The sequence below is a fragment of the Rhinopithecus bieti genome, unplaced genomic scaffold, assembly GCF_001698545.2.
Source record: "Rhinopithecus bieti isolate Rb0 unplaced genomic scaffold, ASM169854v2 scaffold_11161, whole genome shotgun sequence".
In the NCBI taxonomy this organism is placed as follows: domain Eukaryota; kingdom Metazoa; phylum Chordata; class Mammalia; order Primates; family Cercopithecidae; genus Rhinopithecus; species Rhinopithecus bieti.
In genome coordinates this window covers 2,245,220-2,265,386 of record NW_016806937.1, presented here as the reverse complement: position 1 = coordinate 2,265,386, position 20,167 = coordinate 2,245,220, and the positions used below count along the sequence as shown (strand labels likewise).

At 54.5% G+C, this 20,167-nt stretch overlaps 3 protein-coding genes across 4 annotated transcripts in view; 1 reads left to right on the top strand and 2 right to left on the bottom strand.

Annotated features, from left to right (window-relative positions):
* MMP15 (matrix metallopeptidase 15) overlaps positions 1 to 8,444 on the bottom strand; it is a 21,836-nt gene extending 13,392 nt beyond the window's left edge. Inside the window, exon 1 of the mRNA XM_017878915.1 lies at positions 7,494 to 8,444. Coding sequence (XP_017734404.1) covers positions 7,494 to 7,655 — 162 coding nt within the window. The 5' untranslated portion in view covers positions 7,656 to 8,444. The remainder of the gene's footprint in view (positions 1 to 7,493) is intronic.
* Positions 7,500 to 12,533, top strand: LOC108533917 (translation initiation factor IF-2-like). The gene is made up of 3 exons (XM_017878962.1): positions 7,500 to 8,568; positions 12,015 to 12,078; positions 12,448 to 12,533. The coding sequence occupies exons 1-3, from the start codon at positions 7,500 to 7,502 to the stop codon at positions 12,464 to 12,466; spliced, it is 1,152 nt and encodes a 383-aa protein (XP_017734451.1). The 3' UTR covers positions 12,467 to 12,533.
* USB1 (U6 snRNA biogenesis phosphodiesterase 1) overlaps positions 12,366 to 20,167 on the bottom strand; it is a 26,043-nt gene continuing 18,241 nt past the window's right edge. For both annotated transcript variants that reach the window (XM_017878917.1, XM_017878916.1), the window contains exons 4-7: positions 19,423 to 19,476; positions 16,293 to 16,398; positions 14,670 to 14,753; positions 12,366 to 13,583 (exon numbers count right to left, since the gene is read on the bottom strand). In XM_017878917.1, coding sequence (XP_017734406.1) covers positions 13,479 to 13,583; positions 14,670 to 14,753; positions 16,293 to 16,398; positions 19,423 to 19,476 — 349 coding nt within the window. In that variant the 3' untranslated portion in view covers positions 12,366 to 13,478. The remainder of the gene's footprint in view (positions 13,584 to 14,669; positions 14,754 to 16,292; positions 16,399 to 19,422; positions 19,477 to 20,167) is intronic.

Sequence of the window (20,167 nt, the reverse complement as noted above, 5' to 3'; positions counted from 1 at the left end):
CCTGAGTTCAAGCGATTCTTCTGCCTCAGCCTCCTGAGTAGCTGGGACTGCAGGCGTGCGTCACCACACCCAGCTAATTTTTCTATTTTTGGTAGAGACAGGGTTTCACTATGGTGGCCAGGCTGGTCTCGAGTACCTGACCTCAGGTGATCCGCCCACCTTGGCCTCCCAAATTGCTGGGATTACAGGCTGAGCCACCACACCTAGCCAATTTCTTTCTTGACTTCCAGACCCCATCCCATTAGTATTTATTGACACTTCAGGTGAGTGGCAAGGAGATATGGGGTCACCAGGAGTCAGAAGTGGGGGTTCCTGGACCCCGGTACACAGGAGAGGCCATAACCGCAGCACCTGAGTCTGCGTTGACTCAGTGGCCTTGGAGGCAGAAGAAACAAGTCCTGCTTCATGTCCCACCCTACTCTGCCACTTACAGACTTTCTGAGCCTCAGTTTCCTCACCTGAGAAGCAAAGCTTCTCCCACGTGGCTCACCCCACCTGTGACTCTAGGTGGCAGGAAGAGGTTCCTTGTATTAGGGACAGTTTTTACAGTTACCAGGAGAGCAGGTACCCAACTCAGGGCCAGCCACCCATTCCAGCCTCCAGTGAATGCTCACTGCCACTCCTGAAAGGTAGATTTATGACCATTCCCATGATACAGACAGCAAGGTTCAGAGATAGTGAGTGCCTCACCCAGGGTCACAGAGCTGACCTGGGCTGGAACTGGGACTATCGGACCAGGCTGCTTCTGAAGTATCACCAGCTCCTCTTGGCCTCAGGCTGGGGACACTAGGCCTTTCTCAGGAGCAGTGCCCAGCACAGCACGGGGAAGGGTGCCTAATTCTCCCCACACCCAACATCTCCGGCCGGGTCTGGGCGCTGGGCCATCTCAGTCCACCCTCCCCCACAGGCTGCTGAGAGGGTTGGTGTAAGAAGCCGCTAGATCAATACTGTGCAGTGAGCAGCCGCCACAGTGGGGAGTGGGGTGGGGAGGGGGCAAGCGTCTGCTGCCGCTGCCCCAGCCGGCCCTTCCAGCTCCTCCAGCCCTCAGATCTGTGGAGCTGGCCGGCAGCCCCCTCCCCCAGGGCCCTTATCAGACCCCAGGAGATAAGGACACTTTCTACTGGGCTCTGCTTTGCCTCTGTCACCCAGGTTCTGTCTGCAATCTGAGCAGACCCAGGCAGAGTTGTCCAGCCAGGCACAAAAGAAGCCTTGTCAAGGCTGCCAGCGATGGATCCGGCCCCCAAACCTTTTGTGGCCTTGTGAGGTCCTCACCATGCTCATCTCCCCTACCCTGTAGTCTTGGTATTGAGGGCTCTAGGGAGCAGGCCAAGGCTGTGCCCAGCTCTGTACTCCCAGCCACTAGGCACAGAGCCTATGCTGAATGGGACAAGTCCTAGGACAGCCAGGGAGCTTGCAGAAGGCAGGGTGCGCACTCCAGGCCCACAGGGTCCACCTAGATCAGCAGACCTGAGCCAAGAGTCCACTCACCAGCTGGGTGGCCCCAGTACCATAAAGCCCAGCCACCCGCAAGGCCTCGACGGACTACAGCTGGCCAAAAACTCATCCAGCCTGCATACTGCAGACAGGGGGCGCTCACTGCCACCCAAGGCAGCCCATTCTCTCTCCAGACAGCAACGACTGTTAGCCCTTCCTCAGGCTGAGCGGAAGTCAGCCCCTGAGGGCCGCTCCTTGGTTCCGACTGCTAGTCCACATAACAGGGCCCCAGGCAATGGAAGATGGCTAGGGTAACTTTTCTAAGCCTTAGTTCCCTCCTCTGCAAAATAGGGCCAAGATCATCACTCCGATCCACCAAGCAGGGTTGAGAGCACCCCCAAGGCCAGTAAAGGAAGGTGGCATGGGCAGGGCGTGGTAGCTCACGCCTGTAATCCCAGCACTTTGGGAGGCTGAGGCGGGCAGATAACGAGGTCAGGAGATTGAGACAATCCTGGTTAACACAGCGAAACCCGTCTCTACTAAAAATACAAAAAATTAGTCAGGCATAGTAGCACGCGCCTGTAGTCCCAGCTACTCAGGTGGCTGAGGCAGGAGAATCGCCTGAACCCGGGAGGTAGAGGCTGCAGTGAGCCGAGATTGCTCCATTGCACTCCAGCCTGGGCCACAAGAGCGAGACTCTGTTTCAAAAAAAAAAAAAAAAAAAAAAGGCGGCATTGAGCCAGGTCCTCCTTGGTGGATTGCACACTACCTTTAGAGGCAGTATGGTCCACATTTCAGCGGTTCTAGGACACATATGCTTAGTTTGGGCTTAAATCTTCTCCCTCCCATGGGTCTTAAAGCGAGTTGAAGGTGGGGGCTGGGACTCTGGGTGGTGGGGAAGTCCAGCAGGAGAAGCAGGAAGGAGGAAGACGTCTTGAGGTCTGACCACTTCTTTACCCAGCAGCCTTCCAGCCTGCCCCACACTCCTTAACTTGGAGGAAAAAACAACCGGGTTCCCTGGCCAGTGGGCGGGGTGAAGAAGCCTCTGTTAGCCAGGAGTTTCAGGCCTGGCTGGGGGCCCGGCCTTGGGTCCTCACCTGGAAACCTCCCTGCAGGTGCTGACTCCTAGACGGGGCTATCCACAGGGCAGAGCTTGGTTGGCTGGACAGATGGGGGCAAGGCTGGGTGGGCCTGGGGAGGGCTTTTGGCTCACACAGCTAAGGCAGCTCTGGCTCCACCTCAGAAACCTCCTTCCCACCTGGATCGGGCCCAGCAGAATTCTGCGTGGTGGAACTTCCACAGGATGGCACCCTAGGCTCTGCCCTGTAGCCTTTAACCCTACATAGGGGTTGGGAGCTTGGGCTCTAGGCCAGACTGAGCTGGGTTCAAATCCAAGCTCTGCCACTCCCTGGCTATGGAATGCGGGGGTCATTTTTCTCGACTCAGTATTAGTTTTCTCTTTTGTACAATAGGGTAATGACAGCATATACACTTGAAGAGTTAATACAAGGATTAAACGTGAAAATGCTTACAAAACATCCCTAGGCTGTGTCCAGGACAGACACAAATATGTTGAACATGCTCAAAAGTAACACCTGCGCCGCACTCCTTAGGCCCCCTGTGCCGGGCGCTGTGCATAGCGTTTAGTGTTTTGCACATAAATGCAATGAATCTCCCCAGTAACTCCATCAAACAGATATACCACTGCTATTCCCTTTTTATAGGGATCCTAAAGTTCATACAGGTTCAGTGATTTGCCCAACAGTAAATGCCATTCACTTCTGTCACTGTGTTTTGCACTATTTTGCCAGGGAGGCTCTGGACACAGGGTGTAGGCCACCATGTTGTGCACTGTTTTGCACTATGTATCAGGTGCCATGCTCATAAATGCTGAACGTGGAGTTAGACTCTCACCCCTACAGGGTGACAGTCACTCCTAGGGGAAAGACAAGGCAGTGCCAGTGCCAGCGCCAGTGCCCTGGAGAGGCAATCTAGACCTCGGCCTGCATCACCACCAGCCAATGGCAGCAGGATGGGGGGCATCTCCACGGGCTGGCTAATGGCTGGAACCAGGGGCTCATCCACCTGTCCTGTCACTGGAGGCTGAGTTGGGTCTCTTTCCACTTTTTCTTCTATTGCCACGAAGGCCATGGGATTAGGGAAGAGGCATCCCTCTTTGCCTCTGGGATCCAGGTCCAGCTCCATGGCCTCTGGTCTCAGGAATCCCTGGAACCTGTGTCCCACTGTGAAGCAGCCCTATCTGAGCCGTCACTCAGGGCTGTCCAGCCAGATGGTGCCTACTGTGTCTCAGATCTGGAGCGTTCAGCCGCCTGGGTCCCAATCTTCACACTCAATGGTGGGCTTCACCCAGGACCCTCTTTGTAAAGGAGAAAGATAGAAGCAGGGTCCGCAACCCCTCCCTGTCTTTGCTGACTCAGAAAACACATCTCCAGGACCAAAGCACTGCTGGAGTGTCCAAGCGAGGGAATTACCTAAGCCTTGGGATGATATGGAGGATATCCATTCTGATCTGATCGGGAAAGCAGTGGTGCTCACAGCGACCACCGCAGCTAGCCTGAGGCAGAGGTCAAACTCCCAGCGGGGCAGAGGTGATGATGGCAGGGAACATCTGGAACAAACAACAAAAGGGCCACAGAGGGACAGCCAGAACAAACCACTTGGCAGGGAGGGGCTTTTCCACGCCTGCAGTGTGGCCATCTTGAGTGGGCATAAGAGATAGCAGTGGACACTGGGCTTTTGAGGAAAGTCTTCTTTTGGGGGTGGGGATAGTGTGTTATTTCCATGTTGCTCCTCTCCACATTCATGGATATCTTTTAAGTATCGACATCCCGTGGGGTTGGGCAAAGGAGGTATTTGTGTTCAGAGGTTATGATGGGAAGGTCAGGCCAATACACGCTCAGACAAGGAGCTTACACTGGGCTGTTCTCTGCAAGGAGACAGATGACTGGCTGGACCTAAGGGCAGTCCCAACTCGGAAACATGGCAAGGGCTGGGTGTGGAGTGCATGGCCCAATGAGATCTAGGTCCTTGGCTGGGCCAATCAGACCAGTTCTCGCTGGGTCTTGACACAGAGCATGGAGAGGAGTGATTTGCTACTAGCAAGAAAACAGAGTAAAAAGCAGAGACAAGAGGGGAGGGGGAGAAGATTCAGCTTCTGTAGATTCCCAATGACAAGGCCCTGCTGTTAACCTCCTTTTCTTAGCTGGTGGGCAAAGACAGCATGTGTAGTTTTGCTCTGTTAAAAGAAGGAGGAGACCAGTGGGGCCCGCCGGAGCCAGCATGGAAGTACTAGTAGAGACTGAAGTGCAGGAAGCCCGAGACTGTGGCTCACCTGAAGGTCGAAATGAGAATTCACGCCGACCCCCGCCCAATCCCCCACCCCCCTGCCGCCTCATCTGCTCTGTGGCTGCGTAGGGGCTAGGAAGATACTCGTGGGCCTATTCAGGAAGGGTGGGTGGATCTGTCTTGGTGGTGGTGGCACCACACCTGTGAACTCTGGCAGCCTGAGTCACCTCCACAGAGCAGGCTGAGGGCCTGAATTGTGCCTGGGAGGAGGGGGTAGGGGGAGGCAGGTGAGATAAGAGCTCCGCTGGTGAACCTGGAGACTCTCAGCCCTGCAGGGCAGGAACAACAGTGGGCACCTCAGCCAGGTGGGGATCTGGCCCGGAATGACTACAGACTGGGACCGGACATCTAAAGGAGAATGTGGGATAGGGCAAGGCAGCTCAGTGGTGGGTTAGGGCCTGGCAGGTTGCAGGTGTTTCTCAGTTCCTAGCACGTGCCAGGTTCCTTGATGTCTCAGCCTTGTGCAACTCCTGTGGCTTCCACCCTGGGAGGGGAGAGAGGAAGTGGAGAGGGGCTGGCCTTGGCTCAACTGCCAAGCTGCTCTGAGAAGGTCCCAGCCATGACCCAGCTGGAGGTCTAAAGCTGTGCAGATGCTGGGGTGAGGATGAGAGAGCCAGCCCTTCTCCGAGGAAGGGAGGCTCAACACAGGGTGTAGGCCAGGCCCAGGAGTCTGAGGCCACAGCCTCCTGGCAGATGGGCTGGCTGCTGAGGCCATTTGACTCTTTGGGCCCACATGTGGCCAGACCTGATGGGACTCCAGAAGCGGCCTGTACCCAAAGCCAACTGTAGGAGCTGGGATACTCCACCTGTCTCTAGCCCTCTATCTGCATGGCTGCCAACATTCAGGGCTCCCTAAACCTTTCGGGGTCTCTTCCAGCCACTGCCCAGGTCCAACCAAAGTGTTTCCCCAGGAGTAGGGCTCCAGGACAGTCACAATCTCCAGATCAGAAGCACGGTCTGTGATAATGCAACCACAGCTTCTTCCCTGGCAGCACTGAGCTGTGGGCACTCCCTGAACTGGGGGGTTGGGGTAGGGGTGAGATGGAACTGGAAAAGCAGAAGAGAGAGAGAGTGAAGCCCCCTCCGACTACAGGTCCCTGCACCCCAGAGCTCCTGGCCAGCTAGGATGCCATTAGCAATGCACAGCCATCAAATTCCATCATTGCTTCCTATGTACAGACACCATCCCTAAGTAAATGAGAAACTCAAGAGTGGGATTGTGACTTGAAATTCTTTGGCACTCCAGCCCAGAGTGGCAGGTGGGCCCAAACGGCACTCTCAGCCCACTACTTGGGTCACTGGCTGAGGGGTAATCCTCACCAACAGGAGCCCCCTAAACTCCTGCCTGCCTGTGTGAATGGGGTGGGGGAGGGTGGCCAGACTGGGTCGGGGCGGGGCTCCTATCCTGGCTCCTTGCAGCTCTCCCTGGCCTGGCCAGGGAGGGAGGACAGAGCAGGTGGGGAACTGGCTGGGAGGTGTAACTCGAGCCCAGGAGGAATTCCCTGCCCTTCCTCTATGCTTTTATTAAAGTAGGGCGGGGAAGGGCAAGCTTCCATCGGAAAAATCTCCCAGGCAGCCCGGGGAGATGGGAAAGCCGCCGTGGGCCAGGGAGGGAGCACCAGCCTAGCTGCAAATAGAAACGGCGCTCAGGCCCGCAGCCGGGGCAGCCCAAGGGCACCAAGGCCTGAGCACCGTGCAGAAGCGGCTCCGGGGTGGTTCTTTCTCCCTACTCCCGGCCCAATCCTCTCCTCGCCTATCTGGGGCAGGGAGCAGGTCTTAGAAGTCGGGGAAGAGCGGACCCTGCTCTTGCTCTGGGGCAACAGAGCTGGCGCCTTCAGTGTCCTCGCTCGGGAGACACCATGGAGCTGGGGCGCTGGCTGGACCCGGCTCTACGCCGGGATGCCGCGCCTGGTCACCCGCGGAAGCCATCCACAGCGGGGCCCCAGGAGGGACGCCTAGCGGGCTCCTAGCGAAAAGAGGCGCGGGGTCCACCTTCTCCCACCCGGGGCTTCGACGTAGGGGCGCTGTTGGAAGGAAGCGCTGTGGGAGGCAGGGTCCGTCCTTGGGACCCCGCCCGGGCGTGGCTAGACTTCCTCGCAAGAGCGCAAGAAAGTAGCCAAAGCGCCCCCGCAACCCAAGTCCGCTGCCTCAGCTGTTTGCACCCAACCCCCCGCATCCCGGCCCGCCGTGTGCGCCTCGGTATCATCCAGACGAGAGGCCACCTGGGCAGGAGCGCTGTTGCCCAGCTGCCCAGCTCCTGCTCCGCCTGTGGCTGTCCCCGAGAGTAGCCCCCTCCCCACTCGCAAAGAGCGCCACTGCGCGCCAGCCGGGCTCTCGAGGAATCGGCAGCCCTGGAGGGAAGGAAGGAGGGGACGCAAGGGCTGGGGGCGGCGGAAGCGGCTCCCGGGACACAAGCTGAATGTGGGGGGGTCTGGGTGGGGGCTCAGTGCCCAGAACAGGACTGTACTCGGAGTAGCCGGGAGGCGCGAGCCCTGCGCCCTCCCGGGTTTGGGAAGAGGTGCGCTGCAGAGGGCGAGCTGGGGAGGGGCAGCCTGCCAAGTCCCCTTTCTTCCCCGCCAAGGCCCAGAACAGGGGGCGCGTCTCCGCTCCCTCCACCTCCACGTCCCTGGCTGCGGGCGTGGCGCCTCTCTAAGCCCCCAGCCCTCAGCCAAAGGGCAGGGCGGGGGTCTTACCTCGGCATGGACCTCTGCGTCTTCGGCCGCTACGCCAAGGCCCAGGCAGCCCAGAAGCACCAGGAGCAGCGGCAACAGTCGCGGCCGCGCCGCCTCCTCCCGGTCGCGGAGGAGGCTGCCAGTCCAGCCCGGCCGTCCGGGCGCGCTCCGGTTGCTGCCCATGCTCTCGGCGCCCAGCCCGGCCCGGAACACTGCACGCCGGGTCCTCGCACGCGCCTTGGAAACTTGCGACGCTCCCTGGCTCCTGGCCCGGCGGGCGCGCCGCGCACCTCAGGCTCCCGGTCCCCGCTGGAGCCGCCTAGGTCGCCTCGGCAAATTCCCAAGCCCGAGGAGAAGAGGGCAGGGCAGGTCCGGGAGCTCGGAATCAGCGGGAGGGAAGGGGGCCGGCCGGAGCTACCCCCCGCGGGGTCCCGCAGCCTCGGCGCCCAGAGCCTGGGGCCCGGCTCCCGAGAGCGAGCGCAACTCCGGAGCCTTTGTCTGGCTCAGCGCTCTGGCCGCCCGGTCCCGCGGCGCCCCCTGCGCGCCCAGCTCCCTCTGTCCATGCCTGGGGCCGGGCGCTGCCCGGAGCGCGTGCCTCCTGCCCGGGGATTCTGCTCGCCGCCGCGCCCGACCGGGCCCGGGTCCCCAGGCAGTCCGGGGAGGAGGCGCAGGGAGCCCACCCGAAAGAGAGAGCGAGCGAACCAGCCAGCCAGCCAAGGAGCGGGCGCCCGACGTCCCCGGCGAGTTCAGCGCGGCTCCGGGCGCTCCCAGCCCTCCTCCCCGCGCGCCGCGGCCGCCGCGCTCTTAAAGGGCCAGCGTGCTCCCAGTGCGCGGACCCGGGCGGGGACCGGGGGCGGTGCCCCAGCCAGAGGCTTCTCACGAGCAGGTGCGGGCGGCCGAGGCCCGGCAGGTGGGCGGCCCGTTTACTCTTCCCAGACGGCGGGAAACCTCTCCAGCCCACCCCGCGTCACTCTCAACCCAGCGTCTGAAGGACAGGGGTGTCCTCCAACGCGACCCCCCGCGGAGGGAGGAAGCAGGGAAGGCGTGGTCTCCCTGCCTGGGAGGAATGAAGACTCCTCCTTAGGGATCCTACCTGGTGGGTTGGGGGGGATACTGAGGCCGAGGGGGTCGGGAAGGAGGTCTTAGGGGAGGGACCAAAGAGTCGTTATATATATATATATATGGAAATTTGTCAGCCTGAAACCTCTTTTCAAAAGCCCCAGGGTGTCTCTGGCCATTGAGTAACTTTCCTCAGTATCTTGAGGGTTTTGTGCGCGTCGAGGGCGCGTTGCGGCGAACAAGGGGCAGGTTTAGGAGGGACACGGTTCAAGTTCCGAGTCCGCCCCTTAGCTGCAGCTTGCACGTGGGCAAATTAATCTCTCCGAGTCTCCATGTTCTTATCGGGAACGTGGGGCAAAGAGTTGGGGTGAGTGCGAGGTAAGGCTTCTGGTTCTTGGCCTGGCGCAATAGGTGCCCAAGCACTTTGGCCACTGGCTAGTGCGAGTGAAGTGCTACAGTGCGGCCCGACGCGGCGCGGGGCGGGTGGACACACCTCCCCGCGAAACTTAATGAGCTGGCGTTCATTCTATTCCGGAAGCAGCTTGAGGTCGGGGCGGGTGGATGCAGGAGGCCACAGCTGGGAGGCCCGGGTCGAAGGTCCACCGAGACCCGGGGGCCAGGCCAACGGCAACCCTGGAGACTGACCGGCGTGGTCAGTGGGTGAGGGCGGCAGGCAGGAGGGCGGAGACCGTATTCCTTATCTTCAGACCCGGAAATGGAAGCTGTCCTCACCTGAGGGCGGTTTTCTCTAGAGCAGGCCCGCGGGGCACCCCAGCCAGCCTCACCTCCCGGAAACTGGAAATCAGGAGACCTGGCAGAGCGCCTTAGAGAGCGCGCATTTGAACCCTCCTGGGATGTCCTTGGGGAAAGGAAGTCGGAATTTAGAGAAAGGAACCGGGCAATTTCATCATTTCCACGGACTCACTTCTCTGTAGGATCCCTCATCTGGGAAGTGGGTTTCTAAATTCTCCACTTTGAAATTTGCTTTTGGGAAATGTGCAGTGGTCTTCAGACACAGACAACAGGGTTGTCCTTGTTTAACCGACCACGTTGCACTCTTTCATGATATTTAGTTCCGATTAGCCAATTTAAAAAAGTTTGGGGCTAGGAAAAGTGGCTCAAGCCTGTAATCCCAGCACTTTGGGAGGCCGAAGTGGCAGAATTGCTTTAGCCCAGGAGTTCAAGACCAGCCTGGGAAACATGGCAAGACCCCATCTCCACAAAGAATACAAAAATTAGCCAGGCGTGTGTACGTCTGTAGGCCCAGCTACTTGGGAGGCTGAGGTGGGAGGATCACTTGAGCCCAGGAGGTTGAGGGTGCAGTGAGCTATGATCATGCTGCTGCCCTTCAACCCAGCTGACTCAGAGCGAGACCCTGTCTAAAAAAAAAAAAAAAAAAAAAGGTGGGGCTTAAGGGGCTAGCTATTAGTGAGAGGAGCCCAGGAATGAATGGAGCAACATTCTTAAAGGCCTGGGTCAGTCAAGTCTGGTGATTTTCTCTCTGTTGGAGGTTCCTCTCTTGGGGTCCAATCCTGCCTTAAGGAAATGACATCCCCTGTGACCATATCTTGAAGCTCCCAATTATTGGGTCTGGCTCCTATAGGTACTTTGGGAATCCAAGGTGGATTTGCACCTACATCCAACCCAAGATAGCTGGGTTTCTACTGGGTCTGGCCAGCACCCAAAGCCTGAAAGGACTAGTCAGTGGGACTGAGATGTGTGAACTCCAGCCCTTCCATCAAGTAGCTTTAAACCTTATCCATATTTTGCCAATATCGTTTCATCTATGCCCTGACACCCCCGCCTACCACCACACACCTTTTTTTCTTGGTCTTTTGAATGAAAGCCCAGACATGGTGTTTCACAGCAGTTTCATTTAGAGGTCCCAATGTGGTGTGAGAGGTTGTAAAAAGCTCTGGATCAGAAGCCAGGTCCCTGGGTTTTTGCCTCAGCTGTAATTTACTGGGCAATCGGAGCAAGTTATTCCCCTCTTTGGGTTTGTTTCCTCATTTGCAAAAGGAGAGTTCTGAGGTCGTAGGGGAGGTCTCCTCTTCAGTGAAGGAAAGTAGCTGTGGGCTGGAACTAGGCCCAGGACACCCCCTCCTCCAGCTCTCCCCTCCAGGGGCCCCTCAGGCAATGCACCCACCCGACACACCATCAAAGGTGAAGCAGGCCTTGGGACTCTTGGTGCCAAGACAAGGAATAAACAAACAAGCCAAGGTAATTTCCCTCTCCCTTGGAAACAAAGCTGGGGTGGTCTGGAGAGGCGCTGGAGAGTGCCAGGTGGAAATCAGCCAAACAGGCGTGAGATGATTTCCCTGCCCTGTGGGGAACATCTGAGGACACCGAGGCCAGATGTGTTGATTTTGTACTCTCCCTGGTGTGATAAAATCCTCATCAAGAGCATTTCTTTGGGCCAGCCTGCCTGGCGGGGACTGCAGCCTGCTCTGGTCTTCCCTGTGTCTCCAGAGTTGTCTCCGAGGTTTCTCCTCTTATGGAGAATCTCCTCTTATGGAAGAGCCCCGGCTGCTTCTGCACTGTCAGCGGGAGCGCTTGCTCAACGGGCTCACTCTGCTCCAGAGGCACACTCAGTGTCTGGGTGCCCGCCAAGCTCCTGCCGCCAGCCTCCTCCTCAGGCCCAGCCTGCCCACCCCTCCCCCTCAGCGAGGCTCCTGCTTCCTTCCTCCATTGCCACCTTCCATTCTCCATTGAGGAGGGTTATTGATCTTGGCCCATTTCTCAAAGTTGCTGCACTCAAATTCCATCCTCAGCACAGACGGACTCCCCAGCCACATCCTCCCCCCGGGGGAATGGCCCCGTCCCTCTTCCTGGGCTTGTTGATGGAGGTCTTACCTCACACCTGCCCCCCTCCCAATAAAAGCCAGTACCCAAGTTTGGGGAAGTGCCATGTTGAGGATGCGGATTCTTCTCTGTGCTCCCTGCCTGTTCAGCCTTGCTGTGAGCACCCAGAGGGCAGACCTAGTCTGGTTCACCAAGTGCCCAGTTCAGGGCCTGGCACAGGGTAGGTGTCAGTTAAGTACAGGCTGCACAGCCAGAGATGCCGTGTTGCTTGCAAGCCAGAAAGTATGCCCGGCATCTTCCTCCCCTCCAGAAGAACCAACCTAATGATGAGTTGGAGTCAGCAGATCAATGCAGTGGGGAGCAGGAACAAGGCACAGAATGTGCCTGGGTCTTTCAGTGCAGCGGCTGGAAGGCTGCCCCTTTCAGGAAAGGCGGGGCAGTGGGGGCCACCATGGGAGCCTGGGCAACAGGCCCCTCTCCCCACACCTTTCCTTCAAGCCCTGTGTCCGCACTCAGATGCCAGGCCTGACCATGAGGTGGTGTGTTGGGCTGGATCAAGGCTGCTCCAGCACAGGACCTGAGGTTAGGGCTGAGTACAGCCCTTCCTTGTGATTTCTCATACAAGCAAGTCACTTAACCTGTTCTTTTAACAGCGGACTAGCCATCCTGTTTACCTTTCAGGGCGGATACTGGGAGGAAGACACGAGAAGGTTCCGGGAAGCGCTCAGTGTCACAGCAGTATAAGGTGTCAATGTCTGCCTATGTGGGTGAGGGATAAGGGTGGTGACCCCTGCCACGCGCCTAGCTCCAGGCTAGATGTGCTATGTGAGAACTGTGTGTAGACCTGGCAGGCCGGGTGACTCCTCCCTACCCTTATTTTACCGAAGCATCATTAATGCCTCTCAAGACCACCTTGGAAGTCACAGCAGAGACTTCCAAGAGTCCCCCCAAGCTGTGAGACACAGCTGGACAGGGTAGGCGAAGGTGAAAGTCATCTTTTCTCTGGGTTAAATACAAGTAGTCCAAAAGAGATCCAAAATAAAAAATGTAATTTTTTATTTGTTGAACATCATTTAAAACTGTAACATAAAAAGATTTCTCTATCCATCACCAGAAATCCAGAAGACAACTGAAGAGGACTGACTGTTTCCTTGCCACGCGGAAGGTTTGATGAAAAAGTTAAAATCGCGTGCATCCCTGGCCCTTCCTCCACGTTGCCCCTCAGAATGCTGCAGCTGCAGCAGGCAGGAGGGAGCAGGAGAACCCAGGCTGTAGAAGGCCCCTCTGCCTCTCTGGGAAAGCTGCTGGGGAAGCCAGAGGTCACAGTGCATTGGAGGCCTGGCTTTCAGCCACTGTCCAGGCCAAAATGAAACATCTGTTCAAGTCTCCCCAGGCACCTTGCTAGGGTAAGTGGGAGAAAGAAGTGGAGAAAACTGAGGCTGGGTCACAAGTTCTCATCCTGGACCTTGGCCTTGAAGTAGCCCCTGCTGGCACAGGAGCAGGGTAAGAGTAAAAGTAAATAAATAAAAGCGACATGCTTCAAGGAGAGAGGGTGACAGACCCACTGAAGCACCCCGTGTCCTGGCTTGGCCAGGGATAAGCCAGGGCATGATGATTTAAAACACTCTGATCTGAGGCCAATGGCATCAAAATAGAAATTGCTGAAGTGGGAGAGGGAGTGAAGGGCTGTTTGTTAGGGGGACTACAGTGGAGATTCTGGCAAGTGTGGGTGGGCTCACCACTGACCCCAATATTTTCTTTGCGTAACAACCAGAGTAAGAATTAGGATGCCCAGGGTGCCCTCTACTGGCAGTTTCTGGGAAGGACCACAACACAGCCGCACCCAACCTGCAACCCACAACAGCGGAGAGAGGAGAGAGAGGAGAGGAAGAGAGAGGGAGGGGAAGAGAAAGAGAAAGAAGGAGACAGAGAGAGAGAGACAGAGAGCGGGAGACAGAGAGAGAGAGCGGGAGAGAGCGAGAGCGAACACTCAGGGAGGATGAGGAGTGGCTACACCTTCTGCCAGGCTGAAGGCATGGCTGGGACCTCCTACTGGGAGGCTAGAAGCATCTCCATTGATTTTAGCAGGTTCCTCCATCTCAGCCTGGTCTACAGAGGGCCCTGGAGGAGGAAGGCCTCAGGTGCTCACTTCAAAGGCATCGAGAAGAACTTGTTCCCAGACTTGCAGCGGACTTGCTCAATGTGCACGCGCAGCAGCACCTCAGCATCTTCAAACCCATCCACGATTGCCTTAAAACAGCAGCCAGGGGAGGACAGTCACATTAAGGGGCATCTGGGACCCAGAGGGCACTGCAAACCAAACCAGCTCACCCAACTTCAGAGGCTGGGCGAGGCTGAGGCTGCAGGCTCCAGGCTCTGCACTGTTGATCTTGTCTGATCACTTCTGTAATATCTGAGGTTGGTCCTATCATCCCAGCTTTACAGATGAGGACACAGATGCTCAGAGCCCTGGATTACAGAAACCAATAAAACCAGCCCTGGGACCCAGGTCTGCCGGAGCCCAAACTAGAGCTCTTTGCCACCTCCAGCAACATCAGGCCAACAGCAAGGCGGCTCCTTAATGAGGGAGCACAGCTGCATCCAGCCTGCACATGTTTGGTTTGGCTTGCAAAATGTTTTTTAAACATCCAAATTAGTTGCTGACATTTGAAAACTGACAAGATTACATGTAAAAATCTAGGTTTCTGGCTTCTCTTATGAAGCAGAAGTGTTGGCAACTGTAGGCCAACCTTCCTGCATGGCCACACTCCCTACTGTCTCCCCATCCAGGGCTGGAGTATCAGCCACCACTTACCACTTCATGTAACCTGCTGGTTCTCCTCTAAGAACGTACATGGGAAAGTGGAATCTTTCAGCTACTTACTGAAATTTGATAGACTCTGGGGGCTGGATATTCCTTACACCTGGTACATTTCACCCATTTCCAGTGCCAGGCCAAAGCCTCTGACCCCTGGGCAAGTGGCTAGGACTTCAAGGGAAGCCTGCAGCCTCCTCGCAGATCAGGGTTCTAGGGCAGTGCTTCCCAAACTGTAATGTGCACACAAATCCCTAGAGATCTGTTAAAATGTAATTCTGATTTCTTAGGTTGGGGGTGAGGGGGGGTAAAGATCTGTATTGCTAATAAGCTTCAGGTGATGCTGAAGCTGCCGGTCCAGGGGCCACACCTTGAGTTGCAAGGGAAGGTGTTGGGGTCTCCTGCCATGTCATTTGTTTCCCAGGGATTCGGGTTTGGGTGCCTCATCCTCTTCCTCCCCAGCATCTGTCCCGTCATTTCTAGAGTTCAGTGCGCTCTGTGCTCCTGCCCTGGAAATTCACCTGTAGTTCCTGCAGGCATTGCCCCTCCAGCTGGAGACGTGCATCACCCACACACCAGGCCAGGCTGAGGTGGAAAGAAGGGTCCTGGGGAGGGAAACGAGAGGCAGGCGGTCACCTGGACACCTTGGCAGGCCCTGCCATCACAGCAGGTCTGTGACAGAGCTGTTGTGACGTCCCTGCTGGATCCCTGGCCTGCCCAGTGGGAGACAAGATCCTCAGTGTTGATCCCAAGCACCCTCCACAGACAAAATAGCACAGGACTGGTCCTTGCCATGGACTGAATCATGTCCCCTCCCCCAAATTCATGTAGCCCTAACCCCCAATGTGATAGTATGTAAAGATGGGGCCTTTGAGGGGTAATTAGGGTTAGATGAGGTCATGAGGGCAGGACCCTCATGATTAGTGCCCTTTAATCACAGAGAGCTTGGGCACTGCTCTCTCCCTGTAGCCCCCGACCCCTGCCCCACCATGTGAGGACATGGCTAGAAGGGAGCCATCTATAAGCCAGGAAGAACCCTCACCAGAAACCGACCACACTTGGCCAGGCGCAGTGGCTCACGCCTGTAATCCTAGCACTTTGAGAGGCCAAGGCAGGCGGATCACCTGAGGTCAGGAGTTTGAGACCAGCCTGGCCAACATGGTGAAGCCCCGTCTCTACTAAAAATACAAAAATTAGCTGGGGTGGTGTCGCACACATGTAGTCCCAGCTGCTCGGGTGACGGAGGCAGAATTGCTTGAACATGGGAGGCGGAGGTTGCAGGGAGCTGAGAATGCGCCACTGCACTTCAGCATGGGTGACAGAGTGAGACTCTGTCTCCAAAAAAAAAAAAAAAGAAAGACATCAACCACACTGTCACCTTGATCTTGGACTTCCAGCCTCCAGAACTGTGCAAAAATAAATTTCTGTTATTTAGGCCACCCAGTCTATGGTATTTTGTTATGACAGCCTGAGCTAAGACAGTCCTATTCACAGAGGCTTTCCTTGAAGTATCATAGAGAGTCATTACATCTGTGACATGAAAGAAAATCCACCCTCTATTCTGATCTAGGACATTCCAGTATACACCATACTTTTCAGATGACATGAACAAAATCCCCAAAGTCTCAAGTTTTGAAGCAACAATAATTGTCTCCATTCAAATTCATACTTATCTCCCTCAGCATGGTTTAAAACATACATCAAATAAAACGAATGGCCCTTCAAAGCCCTGATAGTTGACTTAGAGCCCAAGTGCCCTTGGAGGGCCTGGGCAAGGTGCAGGAAGGTGTGTGAAGCTACAACTCTTCTCTGAGGGTCAATTTGACCAAAAATTATTAGGGACATCTACTTAAAAAATGTGAAAACAACATGGGAACATTATGGAGCAGAAGGTACAAATCTCGGGCGTATTTATGATATAAAGCAAGATTTCTAAGAAATGGTAGACTTTGGGTGGGCTGCATCTGACTATACCTCAAAGCCCTCACCTCCCAAGGTGTGCATCCTCAGAAGGCTGGCATTCAGAGCACTGACACGGGAGGTTCTGAAGGGTCTTCAGTTTGCCTCTTATGAGGGCCTCTTTAAAGACAGTTTTATTCTCATTAGAAATGGGTCAATGGAGAAGCAGCAGCCCCATTCATTACCTGGTAGAAAGTGGTGAGGTCGAATTCCTCCATGACTCTGTCCACCTCTGAAACTAGGTCCAGGAACTGGGCATGCCCTGAAGTGACCTCGAGCCCAATAAAGGTCCTAGGGGAGAGGAAGACAACACAGGCATGAGATGCAGCCTCTGAGAACACCAGCCATCTGTGCAGCCGAGGAGGAGCCAGGCAGAAAGCCAAGAGACCTGGGCCATGGGTCTCACCCTGTCTCCCTGGTATACTCGCTTTCCTGCTCCATGAGCCAACTCTCTCAGTCCTCAGATTCTCTAAAACCTTCCTTTCCCAGTTCTCACCCACACAGCTCTCCTCCCTCTCCTGGATCTAGTAACCCTTCCAGGAATGCCTTCACCCACCACTGCCAAGACACAAACCCAGAAGCTTCTGCATCTCCATTCTCCATTCTCCATCATCGTTCCAACTACAAACGACTCCTGTCCTCAAGGAGGCCTCTTCTCAAGGACTTTGCTTCCTGGCATCTGCCACGCCTCCCACAAGCACTCACACATACTCTCTCTCATCTTTAAAAACTCTCCCCTGAACCCACGGCTTCAGCCAGTCCCCATCCCATTCTCAGTAAAACTTCTCAAAAAGACAATTTGTCCACCATCACTATCTCTTTCTCACCTCCCATCTTCAACCCACTTTGCTGGAAGTGCTCTTGTCCAAGTTGCCAACAACCTCCACGTTACCAAATCCAAGGGACACTTGCTGTCTGCCTCGTACCTGCTCATCAGTATCTCACACAGTGGACTCTTCCCTCCTTGAAACCCTTTTCTCTCTTGGCTCCCAAGACACCACCTGCCACGCAGTCCTGGTTTAATCCTGCCTCCTGTCTCCCGGTTCAGTGTCCTCTGCCACCCTCTCTCCTCTCCAGCCTCCCCATGGTGAAGATCACTGGATCTTCTCCATTTGCACTCTCCAGGAGGCTGTTCTCACCCAGCCCCGCTTCCCACACTGGCCAACATTCCTATCTCCAGCTGGTCCCACTCCTGAACACCCAGGAGTGTATGTGTATATGTATATGTGTAAATGTATATGTGTATATGTGACATTTCCACCTAGGGGTCCAATAGGCAGCAAAACCTAACAGGTACAAACAAACAGGTACAAAGTAGAACTTTTGATTTTCATCCCACCAGTGTCTCCTATCACAGAAAACAGGGCCAGTTGTTCTAGCCTCAAACCCAGGAATCAATGTTCATCTTCCCCTTGCGTCACATAAATCCACCCCATTGGTAATTTGGTTGCTTCTGCCTCAGTGTATCTCCAGTGTGTCCACCTCTTGGTCTTCCACGGCCATCACCCTAATCTAGGCCACCAATGGTCCCTCACCTGGACAATGACACTTGGCTCCTCTCTGGTTTCCCTGCATTCAGTCTTGCTCCCTTCTATCTTGCCCCCAGACTCCATGGCCACAGACACACCATCTAGCCAGACTGACAACCCCAGATACACATCAGATCATGCCTCTCCTCTGTTCAAATCCCTCCAATGGCTTCCATTATACTGAAAATTCAAACTCCTTACTTGACATTGCAGCCCCTGGATGGGCAAACCCTGCCCATCTCATCTCCTATCATTCTCCCACGTGCTCTCTGGGGTTGGCCTCACTGGCCCCCTCAAACACGCTGAAATCTTCCCTGCCTTGGAGTCACTTAGTTTGCTATGTCCTCTGCTTGAAGCTCTTGCAACAGCTCTTCCCAAGACTGGCTTCTCATTCTCAGGTCACCATCAAATGCCATCTCCCTGGTCACTTCCCTGGTACCCTCCTAGACTACCCACTCCTGACCATCATATCACACCACAGTTATTAACAAACACTCTCATTACTTATTATCTGTCTCCCCTCCGAATATGAGATTGAAAAGAGCAGGGGCTGTGTCTACCTCTTCACTGATGAATCCTTACCATACAGCAAATGCCTGGCACAAGTGGGTGCTTAACAAACTTGTGCAGCATGGAATAAGTGAACGAATAAATGAGGCCCTTTTTAGAAGTGCTCAGAGAAGGTGGCCCAGTGAGTGTGTCAGACAGGGAGGCTCGCTTTGAAGGCAGGATAATCATTTCTTCTTATGTTCATCTAACACTTTAATACTTTTAACTTTTCAAAGGCCTTGGGGCTCACTTGAGCCTTACAACTGCCCAACAATGGATGTTGGGAGGTGTGTGCCAGTGTGAAAACAAAAGGTCACAGAGATGAAGACACGGACCAAACACCACAACTGGGATGGAGCTGGGCAGAAACAGGTTTTCTGACTTTCACAGGTTTTCACTAAACCAAGACGCTTCTCTCAATCTCTGTGCAACACCCCCCACATGCTCCCCCAGTCATTATTTATTTATTTATTTTTGAGACAGAGTTTCACTCTTGTTGCCCAGGATAGAGTGCAGTGGCATGATCTTGGCTCACTGCAACCTCCTCCTCTAGGGTTCAAGCGATTCTCCTGCCTCAGCCTCCCCAGTAGCTGGGATTACAGGCGCCCACCACCACATCCAGCTAATTTTTTGTATTTTTAGTAGAGATGGGGTTTCACCATGTTGGGCAGGCTAGTCTTGAACTCCTGACCTCAGGTAATCAATCTGCCCACCTTGGACTCTCAAAGTGCTGGGATTACAAGCGTGAGCCACTGCACCTGGCCTTTTTATTTATTTTTTTGAGACAGGGTCTCACTCTGTTGCCCAGGCTGGAGTGCAGTGGTGCAATCGTGGCTCACTGCGGCCTTGACCTCCAGGGCTCCAGTGATCCTCTCATCTCAGCCTCCCAAGTAGCTGAAACTACAGGCACACACCACCACACTCAACTAATTTTTGTGTTTTTCATAGAGACAGGGTTTGGCCATGTTGCCTAGGCTGGTCTGGAACTCCTGAGCTCAAGCTATGCACCTGCTTCAGCCTCCCAAAGTGCTGGAATTAGAGGCATGTGCTACTGCACCTGGGATCTCCCAGCTATTTTTCTTAATGAAAGGTTCAGATTTGGGGATAGCTGCCTTTGTTGTCATTGAGTTGGTTAAAAGCAAACAAAAAATGGGACAAACAAGTCCAGAAACAAAGCACTCAATTTTTGCACCAAAGAATCTTCCTCTAATAGTGATTGGGGGTTGGGAGGACCCACCTGGTTTTCTCTTGATTGGTGTAAATCTTTACCTGGTTGGCAGTAAAGAAGAATCTGAAATGTAGAAGACCATATTTCAGGAAAAATCATAAGAAAAAAAGCAGAAAAAAACAGCTTATGTTAAAAAAAAAAAAAAAAAAAAACAGCACTTTGAAAATATAGTTAACTCATTTTGCACTTAATATTATCACCCCATTATGCAGGTAGTATACTGAATCCTAAAACATTAGAGCTGGACAAGACCTTGAAATCACCCAGTCCGGGTAACACACAACATCATCCAGGTGCTAATAAAAATTTTACTTTGTTAATAGTAGTTCATTTTGATAAACAATTTGAGACTATCTCAACTTTACTGATGGGAACTGAGAAAGCCTTATTTATCAAGTAGTTGATAATGGACCACTTAATAGCTGATTCATTTCTTGCAGTTTTTTAAAAAAATAGACAACTCCGATTTCATCTAAGCAATCACGAGAACATTTCTTCGTGTGTCAGGGCTGAGCTCAAGCCTTTGCACACATCCGTTTCTCGAATCCTCACAAAACTCTGTGAGCAGGCCTGCAATTATGCCCATTTTACAGACAAAGAAACGGAGGCATGGTGAAGCTGAATTTGGTGAGCCAGGATTTGCACAGTCAGTCTGCCTGTTTCCAGAGTCCTTGCTGTCACCTATGACCCTTTAGTGAGGGGAAATAGGTCTCTGTTGGTGTGAAATCGAGACAGATGCCCCCATCCACCCACC